Source organism: Cherax quadricarinatus, chromosome 3 (genome assembly GCF_038502225.1).
Source record: "Cherax quadricarinatus isolate ZL_2023a chromosome 3, ASM3850222v1, whole genome shotgun sequence".
NCBI lineage: Eukaryota > Metazoa > Arthropoda > Malacostraca > Decapoda > Parastacidae > Cherax > Cherax quadricarinatus.
The window spans coordinates 19,876,290-19,893,533 of NC_091294.1; the positions used below are offsets into that span (position 1 = coordinate 19,876,290).

At 40.5% G+C, this 17,244-nt stretch overlaps 1 protein-coding gene across 1 annotated transcript in view; it reads right to left on the minus strand.

The window, feature by feature from the left end:
• dmpd (F-box protein dmpd) overlaps positions 1-17,244 on the minus strand; it is a 218,819-nt gene that overhangs the window by 1,524 nt on the left and 200,051 nt on the right. Inside the window, exons 7-8 of the mRNA XM_070090614.1 lie at positions 14,226-14,382; positions 1-11,463 (exon numbers count right to left, since the gene is read on the minus strand). The exon at positions 1-11,463 is cut by the window's left edge and continues 1,524 nt beyond it. Coding sequence (XP_069946715.1) covers positions 10,570-11,463; positions 14,226-14,382 — 1,051 coding nt within the window. The 3' untranslated portion in view covers positions 1-10,569. The remainder of the gene's footprint in view (positions 11,464-14,225; positions 14,383-17,244) is intronic.

Below are 17,244 nucleotides of genomic sequence, written 5' to 3' on the forward strand. Positions count from 1 at the left end.
GTTGAATACGAAGGACCAATGGATAAGGGTAATCAAATTGTTTAATGGCTTGTAAAGCAGTGAAGGAATCTGAAATGATCACAAATGCCGAAGGAGACATATATAATACCGAGAAGCTATAAGGTATAAGGATGGCACACAACTCTTTGGCAAAAAATACAATCCGAGTCTAACATATGGCCCCGGACATCATCATCAGGGTATACTGCTGCGAACCCAATACTGTCAGAAGATTTAGAACCATCTGTATAAACAGCAATGGCACATGCATGCAACCAGAAGCAATCAAGAAAGAGATGCGAGAAGCAGCGGTAGGTAGGAGAGCTTTGGCACGCATGGCAGTAGGGAAGAAAAGACATGAACCATTGGAACCTCCCACGGGGAAAGGGAAAAGGCAGATGCTACATGAACATACAAGGGAGGCAACTGGCATGAAGACCTTAGTAAAAATGAAGAGAAAACAGTCAGAGTAAGCAGGGGCACTGAACAAATAACGGGCTTCTACTAACATCTGAGATCAACGTAGAAAGAACACGAAGGTCTTGAGAGCAGACAAAGAAACGAAGGCACTGAGCATCATGACGATCAACTAAGGAAGGAACATTCACCTCAGCATACAGGTTTTCAACAGGGGATGAACAAAAGGCACCAAGGCATGAACGTAGACCCTGATGAAGGGGATTTAACCTAGAACGCACTGAAGGAGAAGCTGCAGAATAGATTCGGTCACCATAATCCAGTTTGGAAAAGACTAGGGTGGAATGCAAACAGAGGAGAGTCTGGCAATCTGCTCCACATGAACAATGTGGAAGAATTTTAAGGAGATTCAGCCGACCATGGTATGCTGCCTTTCAAAGAGGAAGTGTGAGGTTTCCGTGTCAACCAGTGATCGAACAGAAGGCTAAGAAACTTGACTGTATCGCATTCTGGGATACGTGAGCTATGTAAATACAACGAAATATCTGGAACAAGACGATGTCTAGTGAAGGTAATGAAATGGGTTTTCACACTACAAAATTTAAATCCATGAAAAGTGGCCCAATGGGAAACATGGCCAATTGCATCCTGAAGGGAAGCCGCTAACAGGCGACACTCCGAGCCTGCATAAGCTATAGCGAAGTCATCAACATATTGTGACAGCCAAATATGTAATGGAAGACCGGAAGTTAGGTGGTTTATAGCCAAGAGAAAAAGGGTAGTGCTATGGACACAACCTTGTGAGACTCCCTCAACCTGAACAAAGTCTGAGGAAAGCAAGGCGCCAATACGGACAGAAAAATGTCTTTCAGATAAGAAAGCAGCAAGGAAGGTTTGCAGATTACCGTGGAAGCCAAAGAAGTGGGCCTGGGCTAAGATGTTATACCTCAAAGAGGTGTCATATGTCTTTTTGAGATCAAAAAACACTGCTAGGACAGTGTGTTTGTTAGCAAAGGCATTTCGCACATACGTATCTAAGTGGAGCAAGGGGTCCAAAGTCGAGTGGCCCTTGCGAAAGCCATACTGTCAAGGAGAGAAAGTCTACTGAATCTCTCCAAATATCATATCAAACGTTTATTCACCAATCGCTCCATCACCTTGCAGACTACACTGGTCAGAGCAATGGGACGACAGTAAGAGGTATCAAGCCCCAAAATGCCTGGTTTGCTAAATAGTGGTACAATGGCAGATTTCCATTGCTGAGGGAGAACCCCTAGTGTCCAAACAAGATTGAAAAGATGCAAAAGGACTGTAAGGGCTGTAGAATGCAGATGCTGTAGCATACGTAGATGAATATCATCAGGCCCAGCTGCCGATGACCGGCAAGCAGAAAGCGTGCACTCTAACTCTAAGAGAGTAAAAGGTATGTTATATGGCTCCATCTCATTAGAAGAGAAATCCAAGGGCAACTGCTCTCTGGCAGAGTTAAAAGCGAGAGACGTGGAACAGAGGTGAAGCCCTTGGGAGAAACGGACAAGATAGATCCCGATTTCCATGGCAACTTCAAGAGGTTCCGCAACACTAACACCAGCAACCTGCAAAATGGGAGCTGGCTCCAGAGCGTACTTGCCACACAACTTCCATACCTTCTTCCAAACTGCACACATAGGTGAAGTCCAGGTAACAGTAGAAACGTAGTCTTGCCAACAAGTGTGTTTAGCGTCGCGTATGACGTGGTGAGCAATTGCCCTTGCTCGCTTAAAACCCAGAAGACGACCTGCGGTCTCATTATATCGATAATGGCCCCATGCAGCACGTTTCAAACGCACTGCACAAGCATATGCAGGAGACCACCAAGGCACTTACGTCTGAGAATATCTGCCTGAGGTTTGAGGGATAGAACGTGATGCTACAGTCAAATGTAAGGTTGAAAACTGGTGCAGCAGCTCATCAATTCAGGACAAAGAAGGGTCCCCACAAAAAGCGGTAAGAGAGTATAAGTCCCATTTCACTTGTCCAAACTGCCAATGGGGGCTGTGTAGTAGAAGTAAGAATAATAGGAAAGTAATCACTGTCGTGCAAATACAGGAGAAGACCAAGCATAATCAAGGGCAACTGATGAGGAACAGATAGAAAGATCGATGCAAGAGAGACTGAGCGAGAGTCAAAATGAGTGGGAGCACCCGAATTCAAAACACGAAGAGGATGAGAAGTGAGAAGTGTCTCCAACTGATCACTACGAGTGTCACAGTGGGACCCTCCCCAATGATGATGATGAGCGTTAAAATCACCTAATAACAAGATGGCGGTGGCAAAAAGATCAAGAATGCAACATCCGAGATACAGAATGCACAGAAAGGGGAGATATTTAGAGAGCAAACTGTACATCACCTGTGCAAATAAATACAGTCTGCAGTATAATGCAGCTGAGAATGAACAAAGACCTGTTGAAACAGTATACAAAAGTGCACAAGAACTGCACTCTCATTAAAAGTTTTATCAGGAAAGGGATCAGAAGAATGCAACAGCACATAGCCCGAAACAGGATGGATAACCGCTAAACGAACTTTAAGCTCTTGTAACCGGTCACATACTGGGGAAAACTAGGAGAGCAACACCTGGAACTCTCCCAGATTACCCCTGAGGCCACAAATATTCCACTGTTAATAAGTCATTATTCACAAAGACAGGTATGCCAATAATGAGAAGCGATAAAAATACACGGGCTAGTAGGGTCAGTGAAGTCAATGTGTGGAGGCAAAGGAAAGTGTGTAAGCAAGAAGGAATCGGAATGCTGTGTAGGAAAAGATTGCTGCGAGGGTTGTGAAAAACAAGAAAATGAATAAGGAGGCGCACTGGTGTCCATTGAGGGTTTCGTCTCCCAAATATAGTCGGAGATAGTATGAAGTGTTTCAGTGGATGAGAAAGATGCCGATACCATGACTTCAGAGACAGGTAAGGTAGAGCAAGTAGAGATCAGGGAGACTGGAGGGAACCAAAGAGGTCTGAGAGGGAGTATGAACCTGAAGAGATGTGCTGGCAGGGACAGAGTCCTGTGGTGGAACAGCAGAGGAAGGAGGCTGGAAGGGAACTGGGGAAGAAGTCTGGGGGAACACAGAAGAGGGGACCACACGAGGGAAAGGGTGAACCTCCACCTTTGTGCGAGTTAGAAAGGGGATAATAACTAGGCACCGAGGCTGAAAAGGAGAACAACTGGGGAACTTTAAGCACTGGAGGAATGCGAAGAGACTTAGGCTTAGGAGACAGGTTCAACTTTGCAGGTGATAGGCGCAAAGAAGGTGCAGGCATGCGAGGCTTCACAGACTGAGAAAATAGTGGGCAAGATGCAGGAGTAGTAGAAGTAAGAAGAGATAAGGAGGTGGGGGTTTCAGAGAGTAAAACTGCAAAAGAATTAGAGAAGGGGGTGACCCCAAAAGACATGGAAACCAGAGGAGCTGGTAGGCTGCGGGACCGCCAAGGTTGGAGGTCTCCTAGCTACTCGAGAATGAGGAACACAAGGAAGATTCTCCTGAAGGCGTAGCCAAGAGACAGCCATAGCATAAGTAAGGCCTTCGCTCTCCTTAAGACAATGGATTTCACATTCATTAAGATAAACCTGACATCAGTGGGAAAAAGGAGTAGTAGTTTCATTGCAATTAAGACAAGTGGGGGGGGAAGACTGCAAGATGTACTGGCATGGTCCATGGCACTGCAGACTGGGCACTCCGCCGCAGACCTGCAGTGTTTAGCGGGATGTCTGAAGCGCCAACAATTTCCGCACTGTTGGGGTGTAGGGACCACTTTACAAACCCCTAGGCGATGTCCCATGATATAAATGGAGGACAGGAGTTCATGGCAGAGGTTAAGCGGGCGATGTTACTGGGAAAGCTCCTTCGTCCGCGAGTGGGCAGGATACATGTATCCACTTTGGGAATTGGAAGGTCCTGAAGGGCGAATTGCTCTAAAATATCATCAATGCAAGACAGAAAATCACACTGTACAATGGTACGTGGTAAGACCACTGTACCACTGCAAGAATTGAGAGTAGCGTGTTTGTGAACTGTGATAGGAATGTTATCAATGGAAGTAAGATGGGAAAGATCATGAGCTTGATCTGTATTCTGAACTGTAACAATGCGTGCAATGCTCCGAAGAGCATGAAAGGATATGTTTTGGCCAACATGTCATAAACGAGCTTTACCAATACTGTGGTCTGAAAGATAATCAGTTGGAGATGTCGGTTGTAGGGAAAAGAATTTGGTCCACTGTGTACTTGAAAACATGTTGCATAAAGGAAGTGGGTGTGTTGTGTAGGTCGTTTCTGGGTGGAATGAACAGAGATTGAAGAACCGTCATCAGCAAATGGTCTGGAATGTTTAGTCATAGGACCGTGGGCGGCCTGACCTGAGGCAGGTGGGCGATCCGAAAACCATTGCACCGTATTTTGGGAAGCCAGACACATAGTTAAAGGTGTGCAAGAGGAAGAGGCACTCCCTAGGAACCCCACAGAGTGGGATGAACCCCAGCACACTTCCCCCTTACCTAGAAACCATAATGCCAGAGGGGAGGACCCCAGAGGCTACAAATGGGACAAGGAAAAAGGAGGGATGGGAGAGGGAAGGAAAGGGAAAGGGGGGAGGGATGAGGAGGATGGGACAGGGAAGGGGGGACTGGGGGGTAATTAGGTTCGGTCTGAGGAAGGAGACCAAAAGGTCTAATTCCTCAGACCAAGAGCCTCTTTACCATGCCAAGGAGCCCCCCCTCCCCTGAAGAGGCTAAAAAGGAAGAAAGTCTAAACATTTGACAAAGAAATGAACCTCACAACCAACCTCTCTTCTGAGGTGCATAAATTGGATAGCTTCAACGGTGTATGCATAGTTGACTAATATATGGGATACTCTCAGGAACCTAAACAGGGAATCATTCAAAAACTTGTGTCGTGACTACCATGTCAGTCCTTGAGTATATAACATCAGTGTGGAGTCTATACTATCTAATTACCAAAAATCTCAGAAATGTCAAAGGTTCTCCACCTAACAGGTGCTGGGGAAAAATGCAAACAATGTCACTGGACGAGCAGATTGTCAGCAAGAAAATTACCATATTATTCCAAGTACTCCTGGGTATTATTAACTAGTTAAACTATGTCATTAACATGAGAACAACGAAACACTGATAGAAGCTTAACATCTAAAGGAATCAAATAGACATTAAGTCCCTCTTCAGAGTAAAGGAAATTAAGGAATCACAATTAAAAACACAGACTACTGCAATTATTGAGCAAATGTAATGACAGATGAATGATTGAACTCAATGTGAGTGATATATAATGAAAATTGAAAAAGCCATAATGAACATGAAAAATACATGTACAGTATACAATAAAATACTGACTGTATTGAAAAGGGGGATGACCAAGCAATTATAGCCAATTTTTTTCAACACACTGGCCATCTCCCACCGAAATATTCACATTATAACAATAATCATGTGAAATAATGAGAAACTCGCATGCTACACTGGTTAGCTTCAAAATAACCATCATCAAAACTATTGTATCTCTGTGCCTCTGGCAAAGCAGTGATAGTATAAATGATGGTGAAAGTTTCTTTTTCAGGTCACCCTGCCTTGGTGGGAGACGGCCAGTGTGTTAAAAATACACCTCTCTCTCAACATATCGGCTGTCTTCCTCCGAGACAGGGTGACCCAAACAGAAACACTTTCACCATCATTCACACATAATCACTGTCTGTGTAGATGCACCCAGATACAACAGTTTAGGTGCCACACCAAACAGCCAATATCTCAAACCCCTCCTTTGAAGTGCAGGCATTGTACTACCCACCTCCAGGACTCTAGTCCGGCTAACCGGTTTCTCTGAATCGATTCACAAAATATCACCCTGCTCAAACTCCAACAGCTCATCAAGTCCCCAAAAACTATTTGTCTTCATTCACTCCTAACACACTCAGACATGCCTGCTGCATGTCCAAGCCCCTTGGACACAAAACCTCTTTTTACCCCCCTCCCTCCTGCCTCAGTGGGAGACAAGACAGTTCGTTGAGGAAATGTCGAACTTGATTCATTCTAGATGTTGGTTCAATAACCAAATGGTTAACAACCAAACCAATTTTTACCATGAAGAATTATGTAAACAGAATCAATCCTTTCCAGACCAAAAATGACAATATAATTTATTAATATTAATGCACCAACTACTATATAAAACAATGTACAAAACTGTAAAAACAAATACTAAATGGAAATTTAACTGAAATACCGTTCAGAAAATAAAAATTTAACTGCCTCTTAACTGTCAGGAGAGCTAATAGCAAAATTCTACCAGCTTCAAATCTTGTGGGAGAAAGCTGGTAGGCCTATGAGAGAATGGGCCTGCACAGTGCGCAGAGCATAAAAAAAAAATCATGCAGCACACAGTGCAGACCATGTTTTTGGTTTAAAACGGCGACTTTGCGGTGTACGTATTTTCGTATGGTATTTATGGTTGTATTCTCGTTTTCTTGGTCTCATTTGATAGAATGGAAGATATAACACAGAAATGTAAATGACTTTCAATGGTTTAAAGAATAAAAGTAGCTTGAAATTGAGCTCAAAGTAGCAGAAATGTTTGATTTTTGCAGATGTTCAAGAGTAAACAAATCACGTCGTGCATCCAATACACGTCAACTGATGATTCTAATATGCATCCACAAGTGGGCTGATATTATTTATACAATTATTACAATTATGCAGTAGTCTGAATAACAGTAAATCATCTATTTTTTACGTGAATAAAAATTCAAAATAAAAACGAGAGTAATGTAAGAGGGGCCTGGAGATGTGACTAATAAATAGATAAAATGTTATTTTAGTGCCAGGAATGTCTACAATGTTTATTCTAGCCCCTATTTTGAAATTGACTTTTCTTGAATTTTGTGTGAAATTGGCCAAATTAGTAAATTCTGATTACTTTTTTGTGTAGTCGAAATAGGTAAATGGGCCATTTCTTGTACTCATTTGACAGAACAAAAGGAGTTCTAGTGAAATAGCTATGAGTTTGGTCAAGTGGAATGAAGGAATTGGCCCAAAATAGGGCTCTAAGTGGGCGAAATTGCCAATGTGTAAATACTGCCGAGATTGTTAACTTCATGAGAGCGTAGTTCTCTAAGTTATTCCATTTTGGTTTCATTACCTTCGGAAAAAGATTATCATTTCATAAGAATTTTTTTTTATTTTAACCCATCAACTGTCCAAACGTAGATATACGTTTGCACTGCTAGTGCTCCAAACGTAGATCTACTTTTTTTTTTTACATTTGAAAGCACGTAAAATAAAACGTAGATCTACATTTGGAGCGCTAGCAGTGCAAACATAGATCTATGTTAGGACAGTTGAAAGGTTAAATTCTTCAACACTACGAGCAAGTTTGCGAGCAGGGATCTCGACACACAAAGGGTTAAACAATGAATTAAATGTATCCGAATGTAAGATTAAAATAGTTAATGAAAGTATTGGAACTCAAGAGATTAATATACTGATCTCTATTAGGCAAACCACCAATAATTTTACTATGGATTTACAGTATATTATATAATAACAGTGGGTGCTAAAAGATAGTTTTTTGTTAAAAAGTCAGAGTCTGCATCAAAGGTAGGACTTTCAGCAAAGAGGCCAGATAGAATAAGTGTGCTAGGGTTGTGGAGACATTGTAAAGTAATTCTACATGCTTGTTGATAGACAGGACAATCTATTAAGAGATGGTGAACTGACAATTCACCCTGACAATCCTCACAGAGCAGTGCCAGGCATTTCTCCATGAGATATTTGCAAGTGATGAGAGTCGCCAATACATAAGCAAGAGAATGTAGTCTCCCTAACATGACAACAGTGGTGCGAAGATGGCCAGAAGCCCAAACTAGGTTTGACGAAGTAATTTATTGTGGACCAACTCGGACCACCACTGTTGCCAACCGTTGTACGGGTGTCAAGAGATTATTGTAAAATAACTTGAGAAAGAAAGACCCCTGTATGAAGTTGGGAGGTTATGAACTGCTGACCAAGAAGTGGAGTCTCCCTGTTCATTGCCTCAAACATCATGTTTAGAGACCCAAAAGAAAACGTCTGTATTTACTAGAAATATGGCATAACCAAAGATGTACACTTAGTATAATGGGAAGGGAATAAAATATCTGGATAGCCTGTAATGTATTGTAGGATTCAAACACTATGGATGTATAGAAACTTTGCATGACAGTATATTCCTCCAAACCCTGACCTACTGGAAACAGACAAGGGTTGAGATGAATAAACTTCAAGCTACTGAAAAAATGTATAGAATACGATGTTGAAAATTATATTAAAGATGTGGGGTTGTAAAGCAAAAGATACATTGCAAGACAATTTGGACATGTATTGGACACGTCATGATGTGACAAACTGTAACATCATCTAAGATTTATCTCCAATTTGCCAGTTAGTTGTGAATTATTCCAATCACTTTAGAATAACTTTCATTCTTTTTGCAGAGATTACAGTGAGTGAGGCACAATACACAAATAACCCGCACATAGAAGAGAGAAGCTTATGACGACGTTTCGGTCTGACTTGGACCATTTACAGTCACACTAACGAAAAGGAGGGAGGGAAGGGTAAATATAGGCAGGTGGTGGTGGTAGTGGTAGTGGTAGTGGTAGTGGTAGTAGTAGTGGTAGTAGTAGTGGTAGTAGTAGTAGTAGTGGTAGTAGTAGTGGTAGTAGTAGTGGTAGTAGTGGTAGTAGTGATAGTAGTGGTAGTAGTAGTAGTAGTGGTAGCAGTAGTGGTAGTGGTAGTAGTAGTAGTGGTGGTGGTAGTAGTAGTAGTGGTGGTAGTAGTAGTAGTGGTGGTAGTAGTAGTAGTGGTGGTAGTAGTAGTGGTGGTAGTAGTAGTGGTGGTAGTAGTAGTAGTAGTAGTGGTGGTAGTAGTAGTAGTGGTGGTAGTAGTAGTAGTGGTGGTAGTAGTAGTAGTGGTGGTAGTAGTAGTAGTGGTGGTAGTAGTAGTAGTAGTAGTGGTGGTAGTAGTAGTAGTAGTAGTGGTGGTAGTAGTAGTAGTAGTAGTGGTGGTAGTAGTAGTAGTAGTGGTGGTAGTAGTAGTGGTGGTAGCAGTAGTAGTGGTAGAAGTAGTGATGGAGGTAGAAGGTAGTAGTAATAGTGGGGGAGGAAGGAGGGGGAGGAGGAGCCAGTCAAATACTAAGAAAGATGAGCTAGGTGCCCAAGGACCGAAACGTCATCGTAAGCTCCTCTCTCCTATGTGCGGGTTATCTGTGTATCGTTCCAGTCACGGTATTATGCCTTTTTTTGTTATTTAGTGAGGTACAACAGTGTTGGATAAACAATATACATGTACTTTGTGAAAAAAAAGAAAAGAGGGGAAACCCTTCAAGATGACTGTTTTTATGTCTTAACAGCTATAAAGGTGTTGGTGTATCATGTTTAAATATAAGTGCTTTCAGGCATTTCTGTCATGGCCAACCCTTGGAGGAGACTTTCCAGGGGTAAGAAGGAATCAGAGATATACACGTAAGTATCCATTACACTGAAGATTAATTAGGTCCTATTAATTTTAAGAACAGAAGCATAATAATCCTAATAAAATGAATTGAAGTAAATTAATAGTAACAATATTTAACCAATACAGTAATTAAATTACACATGTACATCACATACATTTATTAAGTTATTTTGTATTTTTACCACCGTAGCAAGCAAAATATCTCAACACACCCATGTATCTTATAAAAAAAAAAAGTGAGGATCCACAAGCACAGAGCTTTCAATAGTATACTTCATTAATGTGCCATATTTTACTGGCTTTTAAATGAACCACCTAAATTTTTAAACTACTGTAGCATAATCTTAAGGTATATTCCTGCTGTATATGACTGTATAACAAGCACTGCCCCCTCCCACCTCCTAAAATGATAGAATATAAATATAAACCTATACTGACAGGGGCTGTGTCTGTTACTGTCTGACAATTTAATGCTCTTGATTCACTTCATGCAGATAAGAGTAAAATGAAAATGGAACAAAATGCTTTAGATTTTCTATGGAAATAAAAAGTTTATGACACTAATAACAAAAATATCCACATATAGTATTAAATAATATTAGACATTTACAGAGTGTCCAACTTTATTCTCTTTCGTTCCTTAACCCTGCGTCCAACAGTATCATCACAGACATCACAATTATCACTGTCCTCATCACTGGAACAGCGTTTCAGACCACCAGAATCCATATCATCATCTAAATAACGTTTACAGGAGCGAGACATTGACAAATCCTCGGCACACTCCTGACCATCATCCCATCGATGTTCTGAATCCTGAGACGCAGCACATGCATGGAACGCAGAGTAAGGTTGGGAGGCAATGACAGGCTGAGACTGTGTGACGGTAGTAGAAGGAGACAAGGCATCAGATGCAGTTTGAGCACAAGGAGCAGACAACAAACATGAATCAGCCACCGGTTGGGAGGTACTGAGTTGAGGGTGGGATCCTAGCGAATGTTGCGAGATGTACACTCTGTGACTGACATTCGAGTGAGAGGTAGCCACAGTGGAGGCAGTCTCTCTCTGGGATTCATCTTTACTCTGAGAGGCAACTGTGGCTTGTGAGGAAGAAAGGCCTGAGAGCAGAGCCTGAGGCTGAGAAGCTGGAGTTTGTGATTTATGAGAAGCCACTGTAGGCCTGGTATGGTTATGTATGTCTAAATCAAAAACACGTTCAAGGTTCCTCACTGAGCCCCCAACTGCATGCCACCTGTCTCGACCCTCATCTCGAGCAAGGATGACGCCCGGAGGACTATCCTTCTCTGCACTCTCTGGAACTGGAGCAGCAGCAAGGGGAACATACACAACAGCTTCATCACTACCCTGCATTAAAACACCAGCTTGAAGCTGCTGGCCTGACCCCTCCCCAACTGACTGGCCACAACTATAGCACAACAATGGGTGTGCTGGTGACTTGGACCGCCAGTACTGAAGTTCAGTCTTACACTTGTTCAGCTCCTAAAATAAATACAAAATAGATAAAGCATTAGCAATTTGGCAAAAGCCTACTACTCAGGATATTCCAGTCCCATTTCCTCAGTGACTTTTAGATCCTGAGATTAATTATTTAAAGACTAGGGATTCCCAGTTAGTTCAAATGCACGACTAAGTATTTCCTTAACAAATATTTAAAAACCCTAAGTAAAGTGATTACAGTGGTTTTTTTTTTTTACTTATCAACTACTTATGCAAAAAGCAAAAAATTTTAATAGCATCACTCAATGAATTATACCTTGAAAAATTTATTATTTTTCCCTGGACAAAGAGGGTAACCACATAATTTTATAGCCTATATACTATTAGACATGTGAACCATCACTTTCTCAATACAGTAACCAGAATAATTCATGGCTAACCTACAAGTCAGAGACAAAACTTCTGACAATGTTTTAGTCTGTGCTGAACCACTGTTGTCATAAATGGAAATGATGCAAGTCCAGGATGCACTGAATGACACTGTAAATTCTGTTTTCAAATTGTAGATCAGTTGTGAATTATTAGACTTAAATATATATTTTTTTTACATATACAGTAGACCCTATAGTAACAAGCTTTATTCAATTGCTTCTTCTTGATATGCAAGCATATGTAGAGGATTAAAGTGGTCCTGTGTACAATATCTGTACAGACATATAGCAGGCAGTGTCAGATACCATCACCACCACCACCTACCACTACTAAGGTCAGGGAGAAGCTTGTTGCTGGCTCAATTTAGTGTGTGTTCCTTCATAGAAACTGGGAAGCAGGGCTCAATTTGGCCCAAGTTGTAGCAGCCCTCAAAATCCTAACAACTACAATGTAGCGAAGATCACTACGCAGGTTTTTTGTTTTATAACTTTTCACGCTATCATCAATCACAAACATTTAACAATTGTATAGATATAGTTAGGGTTGGTTAAATGACTTATAAAGGCATAGGCTGTGTAATTAGTGTATTTCTGGGTTACTGGCATTTATGTAGACTCATCCCCCTACACATCTTTAAGCATATCTAATAACTGAATTTTCTTAGAAGCTTGTCAGCTTCATTATTTTTTTTTCTCGACTCCTCTAGCATTATGTACTAGCATTACTTTTGGGTCCCATGTAAATATCCAGATAATATGGGGCAATGATAATATCCAAAATCATTCAATAAACACTGGCAAGTCAAGCGATGCTGAGCCTCCCCTAAAAGCAACAAATGCCATGCCTTGTGCTACCATACGGCCACCAGCTATTTCACTCGTCACTCTCAATTCCATCATAAATTATGGCAGAGGTTTCCAGTGCAAATCATATTCTGGTTGCACCTTAGTGAATCATGTGCTGCTGAATTAACATTAATGAGGGTCATATTTTCCTAAGGTCTACTGTATATGGACTGGGGATCAAACTATATGAGTTTGTGTTTAATGCTAAAACTTGCTAGTTATTATTCAGTACAAAGGTATTATGCAGCCACAAATTCATCAATAAAGCATTTATCTAATACTGTATTTTGAAAATAAAACTAACATAACTAGTTTCAGAACATTAATGCATCGACAGTTTTCCACTGAGGCACAGTGACCCAAAGAAAAACACATTCACAGCTTGTCCTGTTTACTGACGAACCTTACCTAACCTAACCAACCATCAAATCATTCCGGAGCTGTCTTTCTAGAAATCTATGAACTTCCCAGTCCAAATGATCCACTAAGTTGTAATATCTGTACTCATCTAACAGTGTAGGTACTGTAATTTCCACCTATAAAACTCAATTCTGACTAATCAGTTCCTCAGAATCCCTTAACCCGTAAACGGTCCAAACGTATATATACGTTTTTTCAACATTTGAAAGTATGTAAAAAAAGTAGATCTTTTTTGTTTTTTTTTTACATTTGAAAATGTGTAAAAAAAACTTTGATCTACTTTTTTTTTTATATTTGAAAATATGTAAAAAAACGTAGATCTACTTTTGTAGCACTACACATGTGAACGTAGATCTGCTTGGACCGTTTATGGGTTAATAGATGCTTCCTTAGTCTCTCAAGAGCACATTAAATTTGAAATTCATTTGCATTTGCTTACTCCAATCTAATGCATTCATACATGCCTGATGAATGCTCAAGCCAGGCTGTGATGGATATGTGGATCAGCGAGCCTCCAGCAGCAAGAGCCTGGTTGACCAGGCTACCACCACCCAAGCCTGGCCTATGGCTGGGCTCAGAGTAGTAAGACTTGAAACTCATCAAAGGTATATTTCAAAACTTATACATAATTCTTCCAACTCTTCCTGGGATGTCCCCTACACCTTATTCAATACACACCAGATTTATCCAAATTTCTGGTCACCACATCTGATTCCATCCTTTCTTAATGACCCTTCCTGGGATGTCCCCTACACCTTATTCATTACACACCAGATTTATCCAAATTTCTGGTCACCACATCTGATTCCATCCTTTCTTAATGACTCAACAACCCTCTGTCTGCTCTCCCAACTATACCTTTCACAGTACCACACAATCTACTTTCTTCACTAGTTTAAAATAGTTGGTGAGATGGGCTCCTGGCACTGAGGCATTATCAAGATAATTTATATGGTCTACAATTATATCCCATTTACTCTTGTAAATATTAATTACAAATTTACACAGTTTTGTGTCTGTGTAAAATGTTATAGAGAAAATTGAGAGAGAGACTCAAACAATTGCAGTGTAAATAAAGTAAGAATGATGTGGTGGTAAGAGACTAACCTGGAGCACAGTACTGAATTTACGTGAAGATTCCTCAAATTTCTTATCATACTCATCCATGCGTGTTGCATACTCCATCATCTGTTTGTGTTGGTCAGCTATTTTGCCTTTACATCCTTTCAGCTCACGTTTTAGAGCAACTAACTGTGTGTTATACCTGAAATGAGAAGTAAATAAAAACAACTCGGTAATATGCCAAACTCACTGATTCCTGATGAGAGGAAAGTAAACAATACATTTTCAGACAATACTTATAGTAAAATTATAGCAAATTGTAAGTCATTAAATAGGAACAAGAAAGATACAAACTACTCAGGTAATTATTTTTAAATATCACTCGAATACTCTACAGTATCACAAACTGTGTTGAATTTAATCCATTATGCTTTAAATTATATAATGTACATTACAAAATGTAAAATTTGTATACCTGTACTGTATTATTTTATATTCTGAGAGGATGGAGCAAAAGAGGATGACTTGGAGGGTGCATAAACCTTTAGTGAGGGGGAAGGCAGGATAGGGGTCAGCGAGTATTTAAAAAAATATATAGAACTACTGCAACTATGAATTAGATTAAAATCAATATTGGGAGAGGAGGTACATACTATACCAATGAACTTAATAATCTAAAAAAAATCAATAATTACATTGGTAGCATGATCTTCATATATAAAAATGAAGGAACAATGAAGGAGGCCTACTGGGCCATGGTAGGCAGCTCCTTACATTTTAATGAACTGGTAATAAAACTGTAGAGATTGAATTCACTACACACTGACAATTATGGGAACTATACCCATTCTTTACAACAGTATAGCTTGTGACAATTAAGGGACATATCCCTGGTCATTTCAACACTATGACTGACAAACAAGGTGACACTCTCTCCCCCCTACAACAGTATGACATGTGAAAATTTCACAAGATTTTTAACCCTGAATTTCAGGGTCCAGAGGTCAAATTTCAAAGTGTGCACCAGTGTCCAAGAATTTTCAAAAAATAATTTTATTATTTTTTCTTATGAAATGGTAGAGAATATTTTTATGAAGGTAATAAAAGAAAAAATATGAAATTTGATGGAAAATTGACAAAATTATGCTCTAGCGAATTTTTATGTGTCAGTGATATTTATGCATCAGTGATTTTGCCTCCCATTTTAGGCCAATTACATTATTCCAGTCGACGAAATTCTTAGCCATTTCACTAGTATTACTTCTATTCTATCAATTGAGCACAAGAATTCGCCAATTCAACTGTTTCAACTACAAAATAAATTATTATTATAATCAAAGGGAAGCACTAAACCCGTAGGATTATACAGCGCCTGGGGGGGAGGGTATGGAAGGCATTCAGGCTTAATTCAGGGAACTGGAGCACAGATCCAATTCCCTAAATCAAGAGCCCCTCACCAACATCAAGGAACCTTCCGTGAGGGGCCTACAAAATAAAGTGATCGGAAATTGGTAATTTGGCCAATTTAATGCAAAATTCAAAATACAGTGGACCCCCGGTTAACGATTTTAATCCGTGCAAGAGGGGTAATTGTTATGCGAAATAATCGGTATGCGAATGAATTTTCCCCATAAGAAATAATGGAAATCAAATTAATCCGTGCAAGACACCCAAAAGTATGAAAAAAAAAATTTTACCACATGAAATATACATTTTCCCACACACAAAGAGAAGGATACATGCACAATAGTAGAGTAGTACATGCACAATATATATTGTGCATGTACTAGTCTACTAAATGAAGAATAAATGACACTTACCTTTATTGAAGATGCAGCAATGACTGATGAGACACTGTGTCCTGGGAGTGCCTTTTCCTCCTGAGTACTGTAGGTCCTGTTTGGCATTTTCTTCCAGAACAGGCCTTATCACACTGTGTATGCCACTACGATTCTTAAATTTCTCAAACCAACCTTTGCTGGCTTTAAATTCACCAATATGAGCACTAGTTCCAGGCATTTTTCCCTGTTCACCTGGGTGTTAGTCGACTTGTGTGGGTTGCATCCTGGGAGACAAGATTAAGGACCCCAATGGAAATAAGTTAGACAGTCTTCGATGACACTGACTTTTTTGGGTTATCCTGGGTGGCAAATCCTCTGGGGTTAATTGTTTCTTGGTATTCTCAATAAGCCACACCAATAACGGTGCTACAGCAGCAGCAGCAGCTGACAGTGCAGCAGCAGCTGACGGTGGTACAGCAGCAGCAGCAGCTGTACCACCAATAGTAGCGATGGTTGATTGGGGTTTATTATACAATCTGGCCAGCTCGGAGACATGCACTCCACTTTCATACTTATCAATGATCTTTTTCTTCATCTCTATTGTAATTCTCACCCTTATTGCTGTAGGGTTGGCACTAGAAGCTTTCTTGGGGCCCATGGTCACTTATTTTCCAGAAAAAGCACCGAAAACACTGTAATAATACGAAATATTCCGATTGTATGCTTGGATGTTACCGCGGAGGCTGGCTGGTAAACAATGCCACCGGCGGAACATGTGAGCGTGGCTCAGGACGCACATTGGACGCGTCTCGGACGAAAATCGGTAAGCGGGTTTTTAAGCGGTATGTGAGGCAAAATTTTTGCGATTAAAGCAAGCGGTATGCGGATTAATCGCTATGTGATGCCATCGTTATGCGGGGGTCCACTGTACTCCAATTTCAAAATAGGGTCCAAAATAAACAATGCAGGCATTCCTGGCACTAAACTAACATTTCCTCTGTTCATTAGTTATGTTTTCAGGCTTTACTAATGAATTCCATTTTGATTTTTTGTTCACATAATGAAATTTCATTCAAACCAAAAAATGTAAGATTTACTGTTATGCAATATTGTAATAATTGTACAGTGGTCCCTCAATAATCGTCCGGCTTGATAGTCGTCCTTTTTGGAAATCGTCGCGTCGTTCTCGTCCAAACACTGGCTTGCAAATGGTCGGTTTACTCGCTAATCGTCCTTCGTCCGGGATTCGTACTCACGCTCTGAGCAGCATTGGCCTCCCTTCC